General features: G+C 54.1%; 2 protein-coding genes across 3 annotated transcripts in view; one reads left to right on the top strand and one right to left on the bottom strand.

The window, feature by feature from the left end:
* RPS3 (ribosomal protein S3) overlaps positions 1 to 20,161 on the top strand; it is a 171,817-nt gene that overhangs the window by 25,398 nt on the left and 126,258 nt on the right. The window lies entirely within an intron of this gene.
* GDPD5 (glycerophosphodiester phosphodiesterase domain containing 5) overlaps positions 2,873 to 20,161 on the bottom strand; it is an 82,011-nt gene continuing 64,722 nt past the window's right edge. The window contains exons 7-18 of one of the 2 annotated variants that reach the window (XM_081282160.1): positions 18,779 to 18,877; positions 18,390 to 18,483; positions 17,881 to 18,026; positions 12,273 to 12,355; positions 11,018 to 11,168; positions 10,330 to 10,548; positions 9,672 to 9,829; positions 9,237 to 9,384; positions 7,847 to 7,929; positions 7,280 to 7,294; positions 5,064 to 5,176; positions 2,873 to 3,893 (exon numbers count right to left, since the gene is read on the bottom strand). In XM_081282160.1, the coding sequence (XP_081138286.1) occupies positions 3,745 to 3,893; positions 5,064 to 5,176; positions 7,280 to 7,294; positions 7,847 to 7,929; positions 9,237 to 9,384; positions 9,672 to 9,829; positions 10,330 to 10,548; positions 11,018 to 11,168; positions 12,273 to 12,355; positions 17,881 to 18,026; positions 18,390 to 18,483; positions 18,779 to 18,877 (1,458 nt within the window). In that variant the 3' untranslated portion in view covers positions 2,873 to 3,744. The remainder of the gene's footprint in view (positions 3,894 to 5,063; positions 5,177 to 7,279; positions 7,295 to 7,846; positions 7,930 to 9,236; positions 9,385 to 9,671; positions 9,830 to 10,329; positions 10,549 to 11,017; positions 11,169 to 12,272; positions 12,356 to 17,880; positions 18,027 to 18,389; positions 18,484 to 18,778; positions 18,878 to 20,161) is intronic. The other variant, XM_081282161.1, reaches the window with a different exon arrangement.

Genomic DNA, 20,161 nt, shown 5'->3' with positions numbered 1-20,161 from the left:
AGACTCCCACTCAGGCTCAGCTGCAGGAGGACAAAAGGGCTGGACGCCAGCAGGAGAGGAGGAGGGGAGGGGGAGGGGGAGGGGTGGACGCTGGGCTTTTGTTCCACTCTTGGACCAGCCCCAGGAGGGGAGGGGGTGGGAGTAAGAGTGGGATTGACTGTGTGTGCAACTCTGGGATCTGGTATGCCTGGGATTGGGAGTGACCTGGGCTGGCCTTGTCCTTCAGTAATACACAGGGGTGTGTGTGTGTGTGTGTGTGTGTGTGTGTGTGGTGTGCCTCAGGTAGGCGAGGTGGTTGTCAACGTGTTGGTGTTCCAGTGTACCTATGTGTGAATGTGGGAGCGCGTGACTATAGCTTGAGGTGGTGTGGACTTGTGGATGGATGACCACACTGCTGAAGTGACCAAGAATGTGACTGCCACAGATGTGGATTGAGGTTTCTCTCCTTCTGCCTCTGTGTGACTATGCTGTATCCATGTCCCTGCTTGATGGCAGACATCATTGTGGGACTTTGCCTGACTCTATCTCAGTATCTGTGTCTTTTTGTTCATTTTTATGTATGTCATGAGTGTCTCAGACTTGTATTATGGGCCTATATATCCATGGTGTGTCTGTGTGTGTGACAGGGGTCTGTATAGCATGTGGTCCTGTGCCTGTCTGGTGTGGTATGAGTGGGGGATAGGCCCCTTGGAGGGGGCTCAGTGGGGTAGGGCATAGTGTTACTGGGCAGGCTGAGTTGGGTGGAGAGGGGCTGACTTGGCCTCCTGGAGCCAAGGAAGGGGATTCCACAGGCTGGTTCTGGATGATTTGTTGCCTCTACAAAGGCCCACAGAGCCTGACATCCAGGGGTTGCCCTCTTGGAAGGGGATAGCAATTTGGGGAGAAGATTGCTTTGATAAGAATCTGGGTAGACCCTGGGCACCTGGGACCTAGTCTGGCACTGTTGTGGTGGTTGTGACCCTGATTAGCACTGCCCACCTCTTGGCCTGGCTCTTTATCTCAGCAGGCAGGATACACAAGATTCCTGCTCTTCCTATCATATTGGGTTGCTTAGAAGAAGGTGAGTGAAAGCCCTTAGAGAGGCCAGGTGTGATGAGACCCTGATCCAGGCAGAGCAGGCTCAGACAGAATGGGGGCACTCACGGTGATCTTGACCAAGTGTGTGTCCTGAGGCTTGACTAGAGTCTGTTCTGAGGCCCTGCTCCAGGGAATGGCGAACTGCCCTTATATCGCAAAAAAAAGATTTCCTGTGTGACTATTATTTAAAGAATGTGAGATATTTGGGGGTCTTCATATCTCTTCTTGGGAAGAAGAGACTGGGGGTTCACAGAGGGGCCTGGAGAAGGTGGAAAGTGGGCTCAGACAGGATGAGGCTCCAACCTCTGAGGTCAGAAGGAAGAAAGGAGTGGTTTACAGGGGACAGCCAGAGGTCTAGGGCCCCTTCTCTGTTTCCTTGTGAAGTAGGTGGCGAGGCTGTTCTCTACAGAGAAGGGGAGGCCGTGGAGGGTTCCAGGAAGGTAGGTTTCCCAGGTTATATAAGAGGAATCAGGGTGGACCATGGCTGCAGGCTTGGATGGAGAGAAGCCAGGCTGTCTGCCCATCTAAGGTAGGACCGCCCTCCAACCTCCATTATTTGGGGTGAAAGGGTGACAGCTGGACTGGCCCTGGATTGGAGGATGGGGTATAGGCTGGCTGTTCCAGTTGGGACCCCAGCCCCCTCCATCCCCACTTTCCTCTCCTAAGATTCCAGGATGTCTTAAGGTTCCCAAGTGTGGCCAGTGGGGCAGGGGGAACTGACTAGATAGGGAAGGACTGGTGTGAAAGTTTTATTCTCTTTCCTATGTGGGCCTGACAGAGGTTGGAGAGAAGGCATAACATGGCGGGGGGGGGGGTGCATTTTGGGTAGGGCAATGCGCCCAACCCCAACACTGGCCCAGCAGTTTCACTTACTGCCTGTGTCCAGAGAAGAGGCTGGAGCTGAACCTTGCCCCAGGAAGAAGCATTTTCCAGATATTCAGTAGCAAGGGAAAGAGGGATAGTCCTAGAGATTAACATGAGGGGTCAACATTTGGAAGGGACTCTTTTCTTTTCCTTCAAGAAGGTGCCAGAAACTTTGAGGCCCCAAGAATTCTATCTACCCTTGTCTGGAGATGAGACACATCCCTTGGCTCCCGGGAAGTGTGGCATTTGCTTCAGGCAGGCTAGAGCTGGGGTTCAGCCTCACCCTTTCCCCTTGGGACACACCCAAGACATACAGACCCCTGGGACAAACTCAGAGTTGAAGATCTGCCCTGACTCCACAGTGGACCCCTCCCTGCAGAGAGCACACACCCCAAATATTGAAGAACAGGAAGGGACATGTGTGGTCTCGGGCTGCGTTTTGATTTTTGGCCCAGGTGTTCCCATTATGCTAGGCATAGGGGTGCACCTGCCTCAGGAAGGTCCAAAGCCCTGAGAACTCAAAGCCACCCCCTGTCATGGGGCAGAGGCCTGGTGAGGGCTTGTTCTTCTATAGGGGAGCTCAGAGTGCCTCCATATGGCTGAGGGACCAGCTGTCCCACTCCCCAGCCCTGCATTTAACTACCTGTCCCCCTCTGTTATGGAAGGCGATGTGGGTTGGAGCCAGTCTCTGGGTGGGACACTGGCTCTGCCTGTTCTAAGCTATATGGCCTTAGACAATTGCTTTACCTCTGGGGCCAGGGCTGTTAAGGACACCTGGCATCATGACTGACAGGGTAGGGGCTCAGCCATCCTGCCACCATCCCAGAGTTACTGAGAACATTTCCTCCTCAAATCACAGGGCCAGAACTGAGCCCCAAACCCAGTATGCTCTGTCCCCACCCTCCTGCTGACAACTCACAGACAGCACACATCAAGATGGCAGCTTTAATCATCCTGGACGAGGCCCTCAGGCTCCCTCCACTGCAGGCCTACTGGCCACATGTCCACATTTCATCATGCTCAGAACACTTTTCCTAAGGGGTCTTTGCCCTGTGGCCACAGTGGGGGAACATGAGGTTGTATTAGTCTGTAGATCTCCTGGGCCTCAGGGCCACTTCTTCCCCAGAGGCCTGTTGGACACTTGGGTGTGAGATAGACCAGCCCTAAGCCTGTACTTCTGGCTATCTCCAGCTCCTCCTAGGGGACATAGTTCAAGCCCTCTGGTGGGGCAGGGGCTGGTGGTGGTGGTGGGAGGCTGGTTGGGAAGGAGGATGTATCTGGATCACAGCCACCGGCTTTCCTCCCTGGGCAGAACTTCCTTGTGCTTTGAGACTGACATGGAGAGCAGAGCTGCCAGGGGCCAGGGGTAAAAGCCTAGCCCAGGTCTTCAAGGCAGGATAAAAATGGAGAAGTCAGTTGCCCATGGCGTGAACAGGTAGACAGAGACAGGTGGGCAATCACATCCTCATTGCCACGGAAGATGGCACCATCCAGTGACCCATCAAAGCTTTCTGGCTGGGATGTGAGAGAGGCCTGTGAGAGCAGGACCAGGCCCCAGACCCCACACTTCCCAGAAGGAGCCCCAGACCTGCAGGGGCATCTGAAAGGCTGGAATCCTGGCCCAGCTGGGCCTCAGGGGAGAGGAAACACCCTCCAAGAGAGGTCATGGTGACAAGGGGCCAGGCCCCAAGTAGAGGCTGCGGAGCCAGCTCCCGGAGCTCTCGGTCCAACACGCTTCTGCCAGCTCTCCTGGGCTCTCCTGTTTTCTAGGTCAGGTACAGGCCCAGACAGACAGGTCTTCTGCTAACGCCCACCCCGGTCTGTAAGGGTCTTGGTATGGCTGCCGCCACCTTGGGAGCTCGCAGGCGTGGCAGTGCTGTTGGCATATGTGTCGTAGCTGCTTTCTGAACATACGGAGAGCTCATCGGAGACCTCCACGCCGTCGCTGATCTCTGTTGGGCCAGAGGGAGACAGAATGTGAGTGAGGAGGACAGGGTGAGGATGGTGACAGGTGGGGCGGGAAGGGTGGCCTGCAGCAATTCCTAGTGGGGCCCTTAGAGACCCGGTGCAGCTGCTGGGTTCCAGCTGGCATTGAGCCTGGCATTCGAGGCCCTCCTGGTCTGCTGAACGCTCTGGCCTTGTCTCAGTATCTTATCCCCTGGAACTCTCCCCTCCAGCCACAGGAAGCCACCTGTGCCCTCTTGAGTTTGGCACTCTTAGTCTCCAGGGGATCTTTGTACATATTGGCCCCTCTCTTGGGAGGGACCAATGTCCCTGTGGACACTTCCTTTTCCTAAACTCTGACTCAAGTCTTCTCATCTGTGTTGTGTCCCCCTTGTGGAAGCTTCCTCTGAGTCCCCCAGGGAGGGATGGGCCTCTTCATGGACAGCCCCTGCTTCCTTTGGCCCTACCACATTTGGTGTGAGTTCTAGGACCCGACTAAGCAGAGTGGCTCCCGAACATCTGTGCTGTAGAGATGGCAGAATGCAGGGCACAGACGGGTTCAGGAAAGGTCTGCTGAGTGGAGCTCAGCCCAGAAGAATGCTCTCTGGTTCCTGGTGCCCAGGCAAAGTGTTCCCACACTGCCCCTACCAGGATCACCCTCCACCCACTGCCCGGGGACTCTCTACCGTCTCCACACTCCAGCTACATCATCACACCAAAACCTTCCTTGCTGCCCCAGGGAGCTCTGACCCCACTCTCCTCAGCACCCGCATTGGGAGAGCTCCAGCAACCCTCTATTTTCCATGTCTGTCCATACAGCCTCCTCCTCCATCCGACAGGGCTTGCCAACAGGGGCTAGCAACGAGTAGGGTAAAATCATTATTTGTGCGCCTGAATGTGAACTAGGGGAAGGAAGATGGACCTTCAAACAGGCCCCTCCCCGCCCGCACATCGCCCCTGCCCAACAACTGTGGTGTGAAAGGGAGCCACAGGGTCCCGAGCTGCCTGCCTGTGGAGGTGTGTGTGTTTCCGTGTGTGTGCCTCTGTATATGTGCAGGTGTAAACCCAAGTGGGCTATGTACACCTGTCTGTGTCCCTACGTACATGCGCTATGTGACATTGCTTGTAGGTGTGAGTCCCCGCCCAGGGACTGCTTCGCCTGTCTTTGGGCTGTTTACCTGAGAAGATGAGCTTCTCCTTCATGATGCTGACATCCCGGCTGGTCCGGCGCACCGCAGCGCTCAGCATGATCTGCTCAGGGTTGTAGCTCCGGATGCCACCCAGGCGCCACCTGCAGAAATGGTCCCATGGGCATCAGGTCCTTCCCCACCCCTTCCTGCAGCACAGACCCTGCCACTTCCAGAGCCTCTCTGGATGTGGCTTGAGAAACCGGCAAGACTCATGTCCCACTGGACAAATAGGGAAACAGGTCCAGAGAGGGGCAGGGTGGGGACTTGTGTCAGAGTCTACTGGTTCTCGGCCAGGGCTCTCCTGCCTCCCTTAACCTCCAGAACCCTAAACTGGCAACCCGGCCCAGAAAGTTGGTTGGTTAGTTCTGTCTCAGGTGCCTCCAGTTATGCACCTGGCTCTTTGGGACAATCTCAGGGAGGAAGGAGCTTAGCAGGCATGACGTGCACAGAAGTCCACATCAATGTCAGGAAGTCCCAGCTGATGCCTCCCACAGCTCCACCATCATGACAGGCTCAGGGAAGCCAGAAGGAAACCCGGAAATGAAGGGAAGGGAAGGGCAGCAGGGTAATAGGACTGCTCACAAGTGATCTTCACAGGTCTGGGAGGCAAGGGCGTTAGAGCGACTTGGGGTGGGGTGTCTGCTGCTCTGCTCCAGCAACCCTAAAGGGAGGGGCAGGCTGGAGCATGAATCCTCCTGAAGGCTGGGAGGGGCAGGGTGGTGGACACACTGACTTAGGGTGGGCTGGGAGGTGGGCGTGCACAAGGCACGCAGGGACCAAGAGAGTGGGGAGGACTCCGTCTCCTGGGCCCAGCCCCGGACACTGCCTTCGCTGTAGTAGTCCCTCCAAACTAACCCCAAATCCCTGGCCTCCCTTGGATGTTTCCTAGGATTTAGGCAGAAGGATTCCTGACCCTCCCACCCTACCCCACCAAATGGAGCAAAAGGGCAGCTTGGAAACAAGCACCCAAACTTCTAGGGGACCAAAGCCTGCTTGGGCTGGTGGAAGGAACCAAGACTCCACAAGAAATCAATTGTGAGTTTCTGGATGGGGTCAGCACAGCAGAAATGGACAGACGGATGGGTGGACAGAGCAGACAGACAAGGAGAAAGCAGGAGGCAGAGGGGAAGGCACCTGCCCGCTGGCTGGGCTGGCTGCCCTGCAAATCCTCGGGGGTAGGGATGGCACCTCTTATCCAGCAGTGGGCCCCCAGCGCCAATCTCAGTGCCTGCCTAGCGGGTGCTAGACAAGGACTCGTTGAGTGAATGAACAGAAGAATGAGGCCCACAGGGAAATGATCTTTTCTCCCTGCCTCATCCCCAGGTCGCCTTCTCCATGATGCTGCCCCGGACCCTCCAGGGATAATGACACTGTCCTGGTTGTATCTGAAAGACCCAGCACGACGCTGGGCAGTATCGTGAGTGTCTACTGCCTCTGTGGACAGAGGAAGGATCAACTGGCTAAATGTCCCTCCCCCAGTCCCATAGCCAGAGGGCAGGTTCTCCTCCTAAAAAATGCTGGTCAGTAAAGGTGCCTGACCCAGGAGGGCCCAAGGCAGTTGATCAAGGGATACCTAAGACAAAGTTCTCATCTTAGAAATTAACATTAAAACCCAGCAAGAAGGTATCAGGCTATGGTCTCTGCAGCTAGTTGCATCTAGGACAGGAAGACGTTGTGGGGCTCCTCCCAGGGGAAGGGAGAGGCGATGTCAGGGAGAGGAGTGGCAGTGGGGGTCAGAGACAGAGGAGGGAAGAAGGGATGGGAGAGACACAGAGAAAGGTAAAGAGTGTGACGGAGGGAGGAGGAAACCCAGAGAGGCAGGAACTTGGGGTCTGCACTGGGCAGGTGGCGAAGGCCCCCATAAGGTCTGGACTCGGGGGGATAGGGGTGCTCAGGGACCCCCTCCCTGAGGGAGACACGTTGGTGCTGAGAGACAGGGTCAGGGACCTGTCAAGGAAACACTGGTCCCCACTGGCAAAAACTGCAGTGAGAACAGAGAGCAGAGGGACACACATGGCAAGATGGGAAGAGCAGGGAGGAGGGCTGGGGGAGAGAAGGAGGGGTGCGGCTTCAGGCAAGGGGGTGTGTTGGCGAGGGTGACCCAGGCCCAGAGCTTGGTGCACGGCAGCTTTTCAGACAGAACTAGAGAAGGGACTGGCAAGTAGGGAGAAAGAGGAACAGGAGGAGGAGCACACTAGAATTACCTGATCAAGTGATAGCTGTGAGGTGCCAGAGTGCAGCAGAGGGGGGGAGGGGAGAGAGGAGGGACATGCGCCGGATCAGAGCAGGATGGGACAGAGAGAGAACGTCAGTCAAGAATAAAACCCAGCCCCTTGGTTCCTGGCTGGGCTGGGCCCCCAGGTTGGCCCTAAACCCTCCCCTGGGCCCCACCCCACCCACATCCCAGCTGCCGCCCTGAGGGGTAGGTGGGGAGGCTTTCCACCGGGCACAGTTGAGGGCTCGGTGCTGCTGGGAACCTGTGCCCCGGCTAACAGGGGCAGGCAAGCCACAGAGGGGCCGAGGTGGCCAAAGTCCACACAGCGATTTAGGACAGAGCTTGGCTCTGGGCTCCTAGCTGGGCGCTCATTCCAGAAGGCACCCAGCCTCTGCTGGAAGAAGGCAAGGCTGGGGGACCCCGGGGACTCCCATCTTCTCTCCTGGTCAGGCTTCCTGGTTGGCCTGCCGAGGGCTCAGGGTAGGTTCACCTGGCTGGGTGGGGGCTGGGCCTGCCAAGGGGTGGGAAGGCCGTGGAAGTGTCAGCGCCTACTCACTTCTGAAGCACGAAGATGCCGACGATGAGGGTGAAGGAGATCAGGTCGGCGGTGACCCACATGAGACAGTACTCGTCCGGGGGCTGTGGACAGATGGCCCGAGGCCAGCTTCCAGTCATGGCCCATCCAGACCGAGGGTCCATGGGCTGGAGGACCCCACGTGACCATCAGGGAGGGTAAGGAGGACCTTGAGGGGGATGGAGGCTTATGATTTTACTTTGTAGGAGTGGGCTCTGCGTACTGTGGGCCTCAGTGTGAGAGTGTGAGAGAGAGAGTGTGTATGTGTGTGTGTGAGTGTGAGTGTGTGCGCGCATACTCAGGGTAGAAGTGATGGATGTTAAACCTGGAGGGTCCGTGGCTCAAAGCAAGAACCAAATGATGAAACAAGAGTACTGTATGTCTGAACATATGTGCATATGAATGTAAAGGTGTGATACAACTGGCCGGTGAGCTGCGAACCTGTGGACAGGTGTGTAGCACCTGTGTGGGGTAGGAGTATGCTTCACTGCATGAGGACTGGAGGGCAGAGAGTAGGGGCTTCCCCCCAGGGAACACTGAGGGGCTGGGAAAGGCAAGGCCCTGTGTGTAGCCTCAGGCTCCTGGGAATCAGGCATGATGGGAGGGGTGAGCTTGTCACCCGTGCTGGTAGTGAGTGGTTTTGTGCCAACTCGGGAGGTTTTAAAGGATGAAAGGCAGGTGAGAGCTGGAGAGCAGGTATTTAGGGACCTGGAGGCTGCCTTGGGTTCTAACGTGCAGGCCATGGCCCGGATCCCCATTTCCTCCTCTCCTCGAGGGCTGCTTCTTACTTGGTTCTCTCTCCCTCATGAGTCCATCCTAACTCAGATGTAACTTGCCATAAGGAGCCCTGTGTCTGCCTTTCATGTCCTCAGGGAGATGGCAGCAGGAGCCGCACAGGAGGGAAGCCAGGGCTCCCCAGCTACTTACTGGGAGGCAGCACAGGGACTGGAACTCAGTCTGTGGGTGCTCAGTCCATCAGCTTGACACCATTTGATTCACTATTTTCAAGGAAGACTTTTAACATTCCTAATTCTTGTCCTATTGTTCTTTTCCCTCATTTAAAAATCAAATATAATGAACACACTCCAAACGAAAACTCCAAGTATGCAATTTGCTTTTTGAGGGCCCCTACGTGATGTGCTCCCCCCTGTGAGTAGGGCCCAGAGTCCTCGAGCGCCTTAGTGCAGCCCCAGAGGCGAGGTAAATTCTCCTCTTGCCTCAAGCCTGCATCCACATCAGGGACACCTCCAGCCCTGAGACCTCCCCAGGGACAGCCCCGAGCACAGAGCTTGCTGAGTGGTAGGAGTAGGCCATAGGCAGCTCTCTACACCGACCCCAGGTGTCCTCTACCCCCCAACAGTCTCCAACTCACCATGATCCAGAGTGGGGAAGGCACCTGGGACAGGGTATGGGAGTTGTCAGAGGTGACAGATGGGACCCCAGCGCACCACAGCAGGGAGAAGAGCCACGGCGCATTGACAGTGTAGAGGTTCACACTCAGGTTCCAGGACGCGTAGTCCCTGGGCAGGGACAGAGTTTGGTTGGTTCCAGGCACTGGCTGTTTCTCCCTGTGGGAAGCCTGTAAAATGTGCTCCCTTCACAGCCTCATGCCACCAACTTTTCATGGAGGAAGGAATGCCCATACCAGGGCCCAGCTCCCAGTCCAACCCAGCTCTGCTTGCTGCTCACAACATCTCTGAACCACGTGTGCAGAACTCCTGTGTGCCCTGCCCTCTGTCCAGCAGTGAGAGGAGTGTCAAGACTAGGGGAGACTCAGTCCCACCCCTGGGCCAGGTGGGGCAAGCACCTGAGCTCCTGGCGGGACACCTGAGTGTAGCGCAGGTTCAGCCGCTGTATGTGGCCTCTCCGCAGACTGGCGACAGCCTCCTTGGAGCCTGACGTTTGCTGGAAGCCAGGAGCCACCTTCCGCACGAGGGGCCTTTGCCTGTTTGGCAGCCACATGACCTATAGGCAAGAGCAGGGGCAGCCTCAGGGTTTTCTTCTGCAAACTCTGGGTAAGAAGACCTACCTCACTAGAGCATGAATAAGGTTAAAATGATGACCACTTAAGTGTGATGGTTATCAGGGGACACTTGGTCCCAGCCATGGCTGTAAGCCCTCTGGCTACAACTCTGGATTGCTGTCATGTCAAGATGGAGAACCCAAACACACATTACTCTGCTGTCACAAATTGGTGTTGATTTCTCTGGTCCCTCATCATTGCACCACAGTGACCTGGGCAGCCCTTCACTGACGTAACTGGAGATCCTGGACCCACTCCTGCCCACTGAACATCTGAAAGGACTTTCTGGTTCCCTTCTGCTCCCCGCGAGGACCCTGGCAAGGAGGCAAGGGGCCTAAGACCCCATTTTACAAATGTGAAACCTGAAGTCTAGAGGGGACAGGTGAGTTGAGGTTGGAGCAGGGCTGGGCCAGGGCTGGTTGGGGTAGCTGCAGGGCCTCACCTGGTGCTGTGGGAAGCCAGACCGCAGCAGGGCCTCCAGCGTGACATTGAGGAAGCTGCTGCGGTAGGGGTGCTCCCGGGGCGGGTCGCGGAGGTTGAGGAGCAGCGTGGCGTTGCCCTTGGCCAGTTCCAGCAGCTCTTCCAGGCTGCAGATGGACTGGTTCTGGGCCTCCCTGAGGTCGGAGGGTGACAGGGAGCTGGCCGTCCAGAAGGGGTCAGTCTGGCAGAGACAGGGACACACATGGTTCTGTCACCTGCCATTTTGGGCCTCTGCCTGCTTTCCTAGCAACCAAGTGTGGAGAGCCCTGGGCTTGGGGAGTCCGCTGGTGTCCGTCAGGTGAAGTGGTGCTGCGGCCTCCCAGAGCCCCCCACCCTTACCCTCTACCCAACTCCGCTTCCAGAGGGAATGGTTTTCCCAGAGCACCTCCCACCCCAGCCCTTTCTCCTCTAGCCTCTCAGACCGGACAACGGACCTCCTTCTAGAGTGTCCCAGAGTGAACCGTTCTGCTGTCAGCACCCCCATCAGCTGGTCCCAGCCAGGGAGGCAGGTCCAGATCAAGCAGTGACAACCATGAGGTCTGGCTGCTGCGGAACCCACTAACCACTAACCAGCCTGGCCTCGTGACCCCAGTTGATGGCCACCTGCCTCTCTCACTGTGTGGGATCCCTGTCTAGGACTGGGGTCTGACCTTCAGGAACCACTGCCCGGCGTTGAGCCTCTGCAGGACGGTCCAGTTGAGCATGGAGGCGGGCCTGCGGGCAAGCTCCGGGAATGCCTGCTCCACGTTGGTGGTGCGCCGCAGCGTGGTGTCGTGCATGAGAAAGGGCACACCGTCCAGGCTGTGGGGAGGGGGCACCGAGTCACCACCCAACCAAGTCACCTGCCATCCACAATCAGCCCCTCACACACTGCTCCCAACCACCATGGGGCTTGTACTGGCTCTGCCCCTCTCTGGGCCTCAGGCTCCCTACCTGAATAGTGGACAGGGGGCTGGTAGGTGACCCTGAAGGGCTAATACCCTCCACTCTGTGTGCGGGTCAGGTGGGGTGAGAACTGCCAGGGAGGGAGGGTAGGAAAAGGCTGGGACCATTATCATCCGTGAAGATAGGTGCTAGGTCACTCCATAATGGAGAAACTGAGACGAGGTGAGGAAAGTGTCTAGTTCAAGGTTGACCGCCAGGAAGTAGTAGAACATGTCTTGGGACCAGGTCCATTGACCATAATGAGAACAGTGCAAATGTAGGCCTCTTTTACGAATCTCACCCCATCTCCACCTTACCTCCCCGACCAGGGCTGCCAAGAGCTAACCCAGTGCACCTGTGCCCTGCCCCCACTCCTCAAGGCGTGTCACCACCACATGCTAGAAACATATGATAAATAGTTTTACAATGTCCACTCTGGGAATGGTGACCTCACATATATGGTGTCCTTGTTATGGCCAGTATGACTCTATATGGCAGCCCCGCCCATCTCCCCCTCTCAGAGGTGATCTCTGTTATAAGATTGGGGTGGATTCCTCCTCCTCTTTATACTAATACATATTTCAATATCTATAGCTATAAAATGTACCTATCACCTTTGTGTGGTCCCTTAAAATATAACTGGCATCACGGTAATAGTATTGCCCCCCCCCCCCCCAGCTAACTTCCCTTATCTGGGCGTTTGAGCCCTCCCATGAAGCCGCGACACAGAGCTGGCTTCTCTTCAGGTGGATCTGTGCCTCCAGGTCCTTACCCTTCACTCTGCCTGACCAAGAGAGTCTGCTCTCTTCTCTCTTATACCCTGGAGTTTGGCACAAGATTCACTGGCATGGAAAGGGTGCCTCCCTGCTGTGGATGATCCCAGCCTCGACACTCCCAACTCCACGGCTTTGGGGCCGGAGGTCCCACCAGCAGAGACCCTGTGGAGGAGGAGAGGTACCCTCCTCCCTTCCCGACACCTACCTGACAGTGACGTCAGCCTGGAGCCCATACAGCTTCTGCTCTAGTGCCTTCCGGAAGGACATCAGCGTGTGCTCTGGGGCCAGCTGGAGAGGAAGGCATGGTGAGGGGAGGGCCAGGATTCAAATGATGTCCCCCTCCCCAGCCAAAGAAAGGCCTTGTGTTGGGAGGCTGGGGCAGGTCTGGTTCTAATTTTGGCCCCTCCCTGGAGCAGCTGTGTGACCCTGGGTGCCCACTCAGCTTCTCTGAAGTTCAGTTTCATCCTCTGTTAAGTCATGTCCACCTTGCAGGTTTTTTTGGGGAGGGGCAGATATGATGGTTAGGGTGGGTGTATATAAATGTCTGACAGAGAGCTAGCACCTAATAAATAGTAGCTTTGATCATGAGTTTATCCTTACTGAGTCCCAGGCACTGAGCTAGACACGGAGGCAGGAAACCTTTCCCATAGTCTGGTGGCTCTTTGGTAGCCTTGGGGAAAGGCAGAATGCCATGTTCCCTCTTGGTTATACCCTGAGCTCAGTCCAGATGAAGATTTGGAGGGAGAGGAGGGGCCTGAGGTGACAGTTTCATCGGAGTGATGAAATATCATGTCCTCTTCCTCCCTGGGTCGCTCGTTACATGGATTAAAAGCCCCTAGCAGGTTGCCTGATCCAGAGAAGGTGCTTAAATGGCAACTGTACAGCATGAGTCAGAAGATCCTAGTTCTAGCCTTGACTTTGCATTAACTAGCTTTACGACCTTGGGTGCATTTCTCCCTCCTTGGGGCTCTTTCCCCAGTGGCCCCTTGAGGAGGTACTCTCTGCTCTCTGAGGGTCCTTAGGCCGGGAGAGTTGGGGTTCTAAGTCTCCCTTCCTGATTCCATGTAGTCTGAGGACACTGTCATACCCGCTTTCTGCCACTGGGGGTCAGCACCAAACCAGGGATTCCTCTAAGACCTAGTGCAAGTGGTGTGGGCAGAGGGAGGGAGGGGGGAAGGAGACACGTGGAGAGATGTCTGATCTAAGCCCACCTTATGTCCCTCTGGCCATGCTCTGCTCCAACACATTCCCCTCTTCTGGAGGGCAGCCTGGCACCAGAGAGCCAGGGAATGGCAAGGAAAGGCTTTGAAGCTGACCAAGAGGGAGAAATGCCATCCCTAGTGGGGTCTCAGTTTTGCTTTGTTTTGGTTTTTGGTAGTAGAGATTGAACCCAGGGGTACCCTGCCAGCGATCTACATCTGCATCCCTTTTTATTTTTTTAAGACAGGATCTCATTGAGCCTCCCAGGCTGGCCTCCTCCTGCCTCAGCCTCCTGAGTCACCGGGATTACAGGTGAGCCACCACCATGCCCAAGGGCCTCAGTTTCTTTAGCTATAAAATGGGCTCATGCTATCAACCTCATAGGTGAAATAGCACATCAGAGACCCTAGGCCAGAGCCTGGTGCACAGTAGAAATTCTGTAATATGAGTACCTTTCTTTACCTTTTGTCCAGCCTGGGGAACATGCCACCTGTTCTCCCAGTCCAGTGGGCATTGTGAGTCCCCATCCCCAGAGCAGGGTGGTGGAGGCCCCCACCCATCTCTCCTTCCACCAGGGACCATGCAAGAGGTGTAGACTCCCTTGCACACGGGCTGTGCCTGAGAAGGTGGACAGGAAGTAGCCTAGAAAGGGCTGTGAAGACCCTGAGGAGAGGGCAGATGAAGAGTCTGCACTGTTAAGTTCTCCCTAGGTTAGGTGCTGGCCTCCTAGAGCAAGGCATGGAAACCTGTCCTCCCTTGCCAGGGCTCCAGGATGACCTCCCCAAGTATGCAGGGCTTCTGGGGTAATTTTTTTTTCTTTTTGTGGTGCTGGAGGTTGAACCTAGGGCCCTTTGGATGCTAGTCAAACATTCAGCATACCACTGAACATCCCCAGCCAATTTATGTTTTATTTTGAGACAAGTTCTTGCTAGATTGTCTAAGCTGGCCTGCAACTTGCAATCCTCCTGCCTCAGCCTCCTCAGTAGCTGAGATTACAGGTGTATGCTACCACACTCATCCCTGCAGTGAATTCATAATCCCTCTCTCAGAGCTCCTACCTGCCTCAGGCAAGTCCAAGTGGGGCTCTGTCAGGACAGTGCATGTGGGTGGGGTGGAAAGTTGTTTCACTTAGTGAACAGGAAACTGTGCTTGAGAGTCCCAGCTTTGGATCTAGTCACACCAAATAAGAAAGTCCACCTAGGAACAGCACATTTGGGACACACAGACACAGCCTCTCAGGCAGGAGGTGCACTCAGCTTACCACAGTCAGAACCCACGGATAATCAATTACCTGAGGACCCATGGACAAATCCACATGCATTTGCAGGGACACAGAGGGGACCTTGGCTGGGCCTTCTCAAACACCACTAAAAGTTGGTTTTGTAGAGATAAAGAGCAGAACAGTGGTTATTAGAGGCTGGGGGTTTAATAGTGGTTATTATAGGCTGGAGGGGAGAGGTTTACAGGTACAAGGTTAAAGTCAGATAGGAGAAGCTAGTTGTGGAGTTCCACATCATATAGTGTGGAATATAATGAGAATTTGCTGTGCATTTCAGGTCAGAAGAGAGGATTTCTATTGTTCCCAACACAATGAAATGCTAAATATTTGAGGTGATAGATATGCTAATTACCCTGATTTGATCACTATGCCTTGTATACATGTATGAAAATGAAACACTGTGTCTAATAAATATGCATAATTCTTGTATATTAACTAAAATTAATTAGTTGATTGGTTATAAAATAAATACTACAAGGATGAAATCAGCCAGATGTACAAAGTGGAAAATTCTAAGGATAAATGAATATCTTCAACAGATAAATGGCATAAGGGAAAAAGGGATGGCTACTACTATAGACTAAAAGGTACTTAGGGGTCAGTGTGGACATCATTTAGGTCCTGATTTTTTTGGTGGTGGGGGATTGAATTCAGCGGTATTACATCACTGAGAAATATTCCTGTTTTTATTTATTTATTTTTTAAATTTTGAGACAGGATCTCTCTAAATTGCTCAGGGTGGCCTTGAACTTGTGAACTTTCTGCCTCAGCCTCCCAATTATGGACATGTGCCACCGTGTCTGATAGTCCCGAATTTTATTTAATTTATTTATTGATTGATTTTTGGTACTAGAGATTGAATCCAGGGGTATTTAACACTGAGCCACGTTCCCAGCCTTTTTTATTTTTTATTTTGAGACAGGGCCTTGCTAAGTTGCTTAAGGACTCATTTAGTTGAGGGGTTGGGCTTGAACCTGCTATCCTTCTGCCTCAGTTTCCAGAGCCTCTGGGATTACAGGTGTGCACCACCATGGCCAGCCTCAACTTTAATAACTGAACTACAGATACTTTTTGAGACAACAAAAGAAAATTGATTTGATATTAGATATGAAGGAATTATTGCTAATTTGGTTGGATATAATAACAGCACTGTGGTTATATTTTTTTAAAGTTCTTATGGATCAGAAATACATCCTGAAATAAGACGTAACATGATGTCTAGGATTTGCTTTACTACAACAGAACAAAAAAGCATGGGGACCAATGAAGCAAGAGTGGCAAAATATTGCTAACTATTGAAGGTGGTATTGGATTCATGATGTGGTTCTTCATTACATGATACTTTATATTTCTTTTTTCATGTCTGTGTGTTTGGAAATTTTTCTACTAAAGAAAACAATTACCAAAGACGGTGGAATGAGATGGACATCATTCCCCTAGGTACACGCATGACTGCACATATGGTGTGACACTAATCGTTTACAATCAGAGAAATGTAAATTTGTGCTGCAATTGTGTGCAATGAATCAAAATGCATCCTGCTGTCATATATACCTAATTAAGATAAATAAACTAATTTTGGAAAAAAAAAAAAAGAAAAGAAAAGAACTACTAGGCATGGTGGTGCATGCCTATAATCCCTGCTACTCAAGCAGTCGAGGCTGGAGACTCACAAGTTTGAGGCCAGCCTTAGCAAACTGCCTCAAAAAAAAAAAAAAAAAAAAAAAAAAAAAAAAAAGGGATGTAGCTTTGTGGTATTCAATATCAGAAAAAAAGAAAAAAAAAATGAAAACCGCCCTTTCTGGGTCATCCCCTCCTTGCCCCTCCACTGTTCTTTTCCTCTGGCCTCCAGAGCAAGTGTGACAGGTCACCCACCCCCACGAGGGCCTGTCTGCCTGGCAAGGGAGTGCTTCTGACCTCTCCTCACAAGACCCAGCAACAGGGGCATCCCTAACTCAGGCTCCAAGGGGGTGAATGACCTGCCCTCCCCTACCCCCAAGAAAACAAGCAGAATGTGGCTTGATGGGAGAGTACCATGGTCCAACTCAGGAACACAGTCCTCTGTGATTTTTTTTAAATTAATTTTTAAATTTTATTTTTTAATTATTGGTGATTGAACCCAGGGGTGCTTTTATACTCTCTCCAGCCCATTTTTATTTTGAGACAGGGTTTCACTAAATTGTTCAGGCTGGCCTTGAACATGTACCTCTTGCCTCAGCCTCCCAAGTAGCAGGAATTGCAGATGTGGGTCATTGCTCCCAGCTGAGTATTATCTAGAAAATAATACCTATCTCATACAGTAGGAGAGGACTTTCAGGGGAATTCAGAGCTCCATCAAACCCAGGGCCTCGTGCATACTAGGCACTGACCCATATCCCCCAGCCCATATACACATGCTTTTAAAACAATGACTTGTTGAGGCCCCTTTAACTCTCCTGAAATCCAATGGCACAGTGGAATGGCTTGGTGGGAGAGTACCAGGGTCTCAACAGACACCAAGCTCTCAGGAAATCCCCAAACGCCCCCTGCGGGTGGGGGCTGGTATTGCCTCAGTTGAGAAGGTTCAAATCTTCCAGGGGGTGAGGAGACCTTGGTCCAAAGGGGGCTTCTTACTTTCTTCTTACTTTCAGCTTCCCAAGTAGCCTGTCTGGGCACTACATCTAACAGCTGCCCTCTGACCTGGCAGGCACGCTCACTATCCCCATGGCACAGGATGGGGGAGCAGGAACAGAGAAGATGGAAACCCCAGCTCTCACAGCTGGCCAGGGCTGGGCCTGGCTTCCTGCCCAGACAGCATGGCTCTGGAACTCTCAACCTCAGTACTCCTGCAGAGGTGTGGGGCACCTTAGTGGCAAAATAGGGTTCGACTTTGATTTCATCCTCTCTTTCCAATTCAGTCTGCTCCAACAGCCTTCCCTTTCATGGTGGGCTCTGAGCTGCCCCTCAGCTTTGCTGCCCCCCAGCCTGGTGGGTTCTCCTGCTGCCTGGTTGCAGCCCCAGGCCCCTCACCCAGAAGCTTTCTTCTGGGCCTTTTTAACCTGAAAATTGGCAGTGCTGTGCCTGGGCCTGAAACCTCCTGCATCTCTGCAGGACCCTCAGAATAAAAGTGAAATCTTTTTAGTAAGATGCCTTCAGGGCTCTTCAGGATCTGGGCCCACACCGGCTCTTCTGGCCTTTGCCACAGCCTTCCCCACACACCTCCCCCAAAGAGCTAAGCATCGTTCCTATTATTAGATTGCATATATCATATCCATTTCCCAACAGGTTCCTCCTCTGGAATGGCAGCTGCACTCACCCCTCACCCAGTCTCTTAGGACCCTAAGATGGCACTCACCATTGGGGCCCCGCGGTGGCCGATGAGGGCAGGCTTGGGGCCCAGGTCTTTTTTCTCCATGATGCAAGGAGAGGAGATGGTAAGAGGGGCCAGGTAGAGGGCAAAGACCACAGCGAAGAAGGTACAGAGAATGGTCACCTGGGAAGCTGCAGACACAGGCCATGAGCACCTCATGGTTGGGAGCACCTTCTCCCAACAAGGAACCCTCGGTAGCCAGGGGCGGATGTAGGAGCCCAGCATTCTGAGAGGTAGAGCCCATTCCTGCTGGGAAGTCACATACACACATGAGCTCGCACTCATGTGCATGCACGTGCACTTGGAGGAAAGATATAGTTCAAGGCTGACAGAGCCATACTTTTTGGTGGAGTCTGTAGGCCTCTCTGAACCAGGACCCCCCCCTCCCCCTTTGATCACAAGGGCCCCTGCTCAGCTCAGGCTACACAGGTGGAGTCCAGTGGGGGAAGCCCAACCTGGCCTAGGTGTCACGTCAGTGGGGAGGCAGTACTCACAGGACCGCTCTGCGCGGGCGAACTGTCCAGCCACGATCCAGGAGAGTGTAGTGATGGCAGCCAGGGCCCCCATGTGCAGAAATGGTGCTGTTCCCTGTGTGTGTGAAGAGGAGGAGGGCCCTGGGACTCCCAGACATGCCCAAGCCCTCAAGTTGCAAGCAAGCTGATAGCCCACCTTTAACCCACAAAGTCAGTACCCTGTCTCTGTTTACCTGATAAGGACACTGGGAATCCAGAGACCCTGGCTTACAGTATCCTCCCCACCTCTGACCTGCTGTGTGACCCAGATCAAATTTGCACCAACTTTGGACCATGCTATGGAGAAACAGGAGACAAAAATGCACTGCCTGTTGCAAGGGTCCTGGTGGAGCACCCTCTCACACCCTTACCTGCAGGGAGATCAGCAGCACTTCCCATTCGTCCTCCCACAGCTGGGCCACGGCTGACATGGCTACCACAGTGGAGGCCAGGATGACCACCAGCCCAATCTGGAAGGAGGAAGCATCAGACAGAGTGTCAGAGCAGGTGGTGGGCTCCAGGGTGTCTGAGAGGAAGGGTGGAGAGAGAACCTAGGGGCACGCGGGAAGAGATAGAGAAAGCAGGGGAGCTGGAGGAAGCAAGATGGAAGAAGGAAAGAGGTGGCATGGGCTGAGGGGCAGCTGGGGAAGGCAGAGAGAGAGGACAGGCAGACCCTGCAAGGAAGGGACAGTCAGAAAGAGGGAGGGTGGAGAGAAGGAGACTGGAAGCACTCGGCCAGCAGGGCCTCCCAGCAAGCTCAGAGGGACGGTGGCATCCCAGGCCTCCCAGCAAGCTCAGAGGGACGGTGGCATCCAGGGCAGATGGGATGAGGAAACTGCCTGCTCCAGGCCACAGGGACAGGGCCTGGTGTGCAGCCTAGCCCCACGCACAGGACTAGGCTCACAGTGGCACAGCTGGCAGGGCAAGCACCGGCTCCTTCACCAAGGCCAACCAACCCCAGGGTCCCAGCACTGGCAGCTTCTAATGTGGGAGGGGTCTGCCCTGCAGGGAGCTTCTCCAGAAAGTGAGGAGCATGGCTCTGACAGAGGACAAGGTCAACTTCAGGGACAGAGATCTTTGAGGATGGATGGCATCTGGAACCCCCAAACTAAGTGCCACTAAGCTCAGGTTTCCTGCTTCTCAGCCCCCAGTGCTACCCTCCATTGAGCCCTGGACTTTGCCGCCCATCCAGCCCCCTGTGCGCAAGGCCTGCTTCGTAGTCCAGTCACACCTCCACTGTAGCCTCCCGCTGCCCGGTGCTAGGAAGCCGGCCGGGACCATGGCATGCTGCTCTCTGGCCTCTCTGCCTCCCTCAAGCCCTCTTCTCCCTCAGCAATGTCCTCTTGCCTTTCTCCTCCTGCCAGGCCCTTTGTCCTCACAGCAGCGCCCTGAGAACCTCCAGCAGCTGAGCAAGGGCTACGCGGCCTTTCTAGACCTGAGGCAGGGACAGCGGCCTCTTGTTTTGCTCCCTGCCACGCAGGGAAGAGGAATTCTTGCCCGGGATTAACTTTTCCTTTGGAAACTTGTCATTTCAGCCCATTGGCCTGGAAAAATAGGTCCTCTCCTAAGAAACAGTAACAAGTCTAACAGGTAAAGGCCTTTATGGGTTGTGACATGCCTCTTCTGGGACAAGGGAAGAAGGTGTGCCTGGGTCTGCCTGCAGCGGGACTCGGGGTGTCCTCCCCTGTATTCTGACACCCCGGGTCAGGCCTTGTCATTTCCTACCCAGGGAGCGGGCTCTGCTCACTTGGTCT

Source organism: Spermophilus citellus (genome assembly GCF_964194105.1).
Source record: "Spermophilus citellus genome assembly, chromosome: 2".
NCBI classification, from domain to species: Eukaryota; Metazoa; Chordata; class Mammalia; order Rodentia; family Sciuridae; genus Spermophilus; species Spermophilus citellus.
This window is presented reverse-complemented; position numbering and strand designations above follow the sequence as displayed.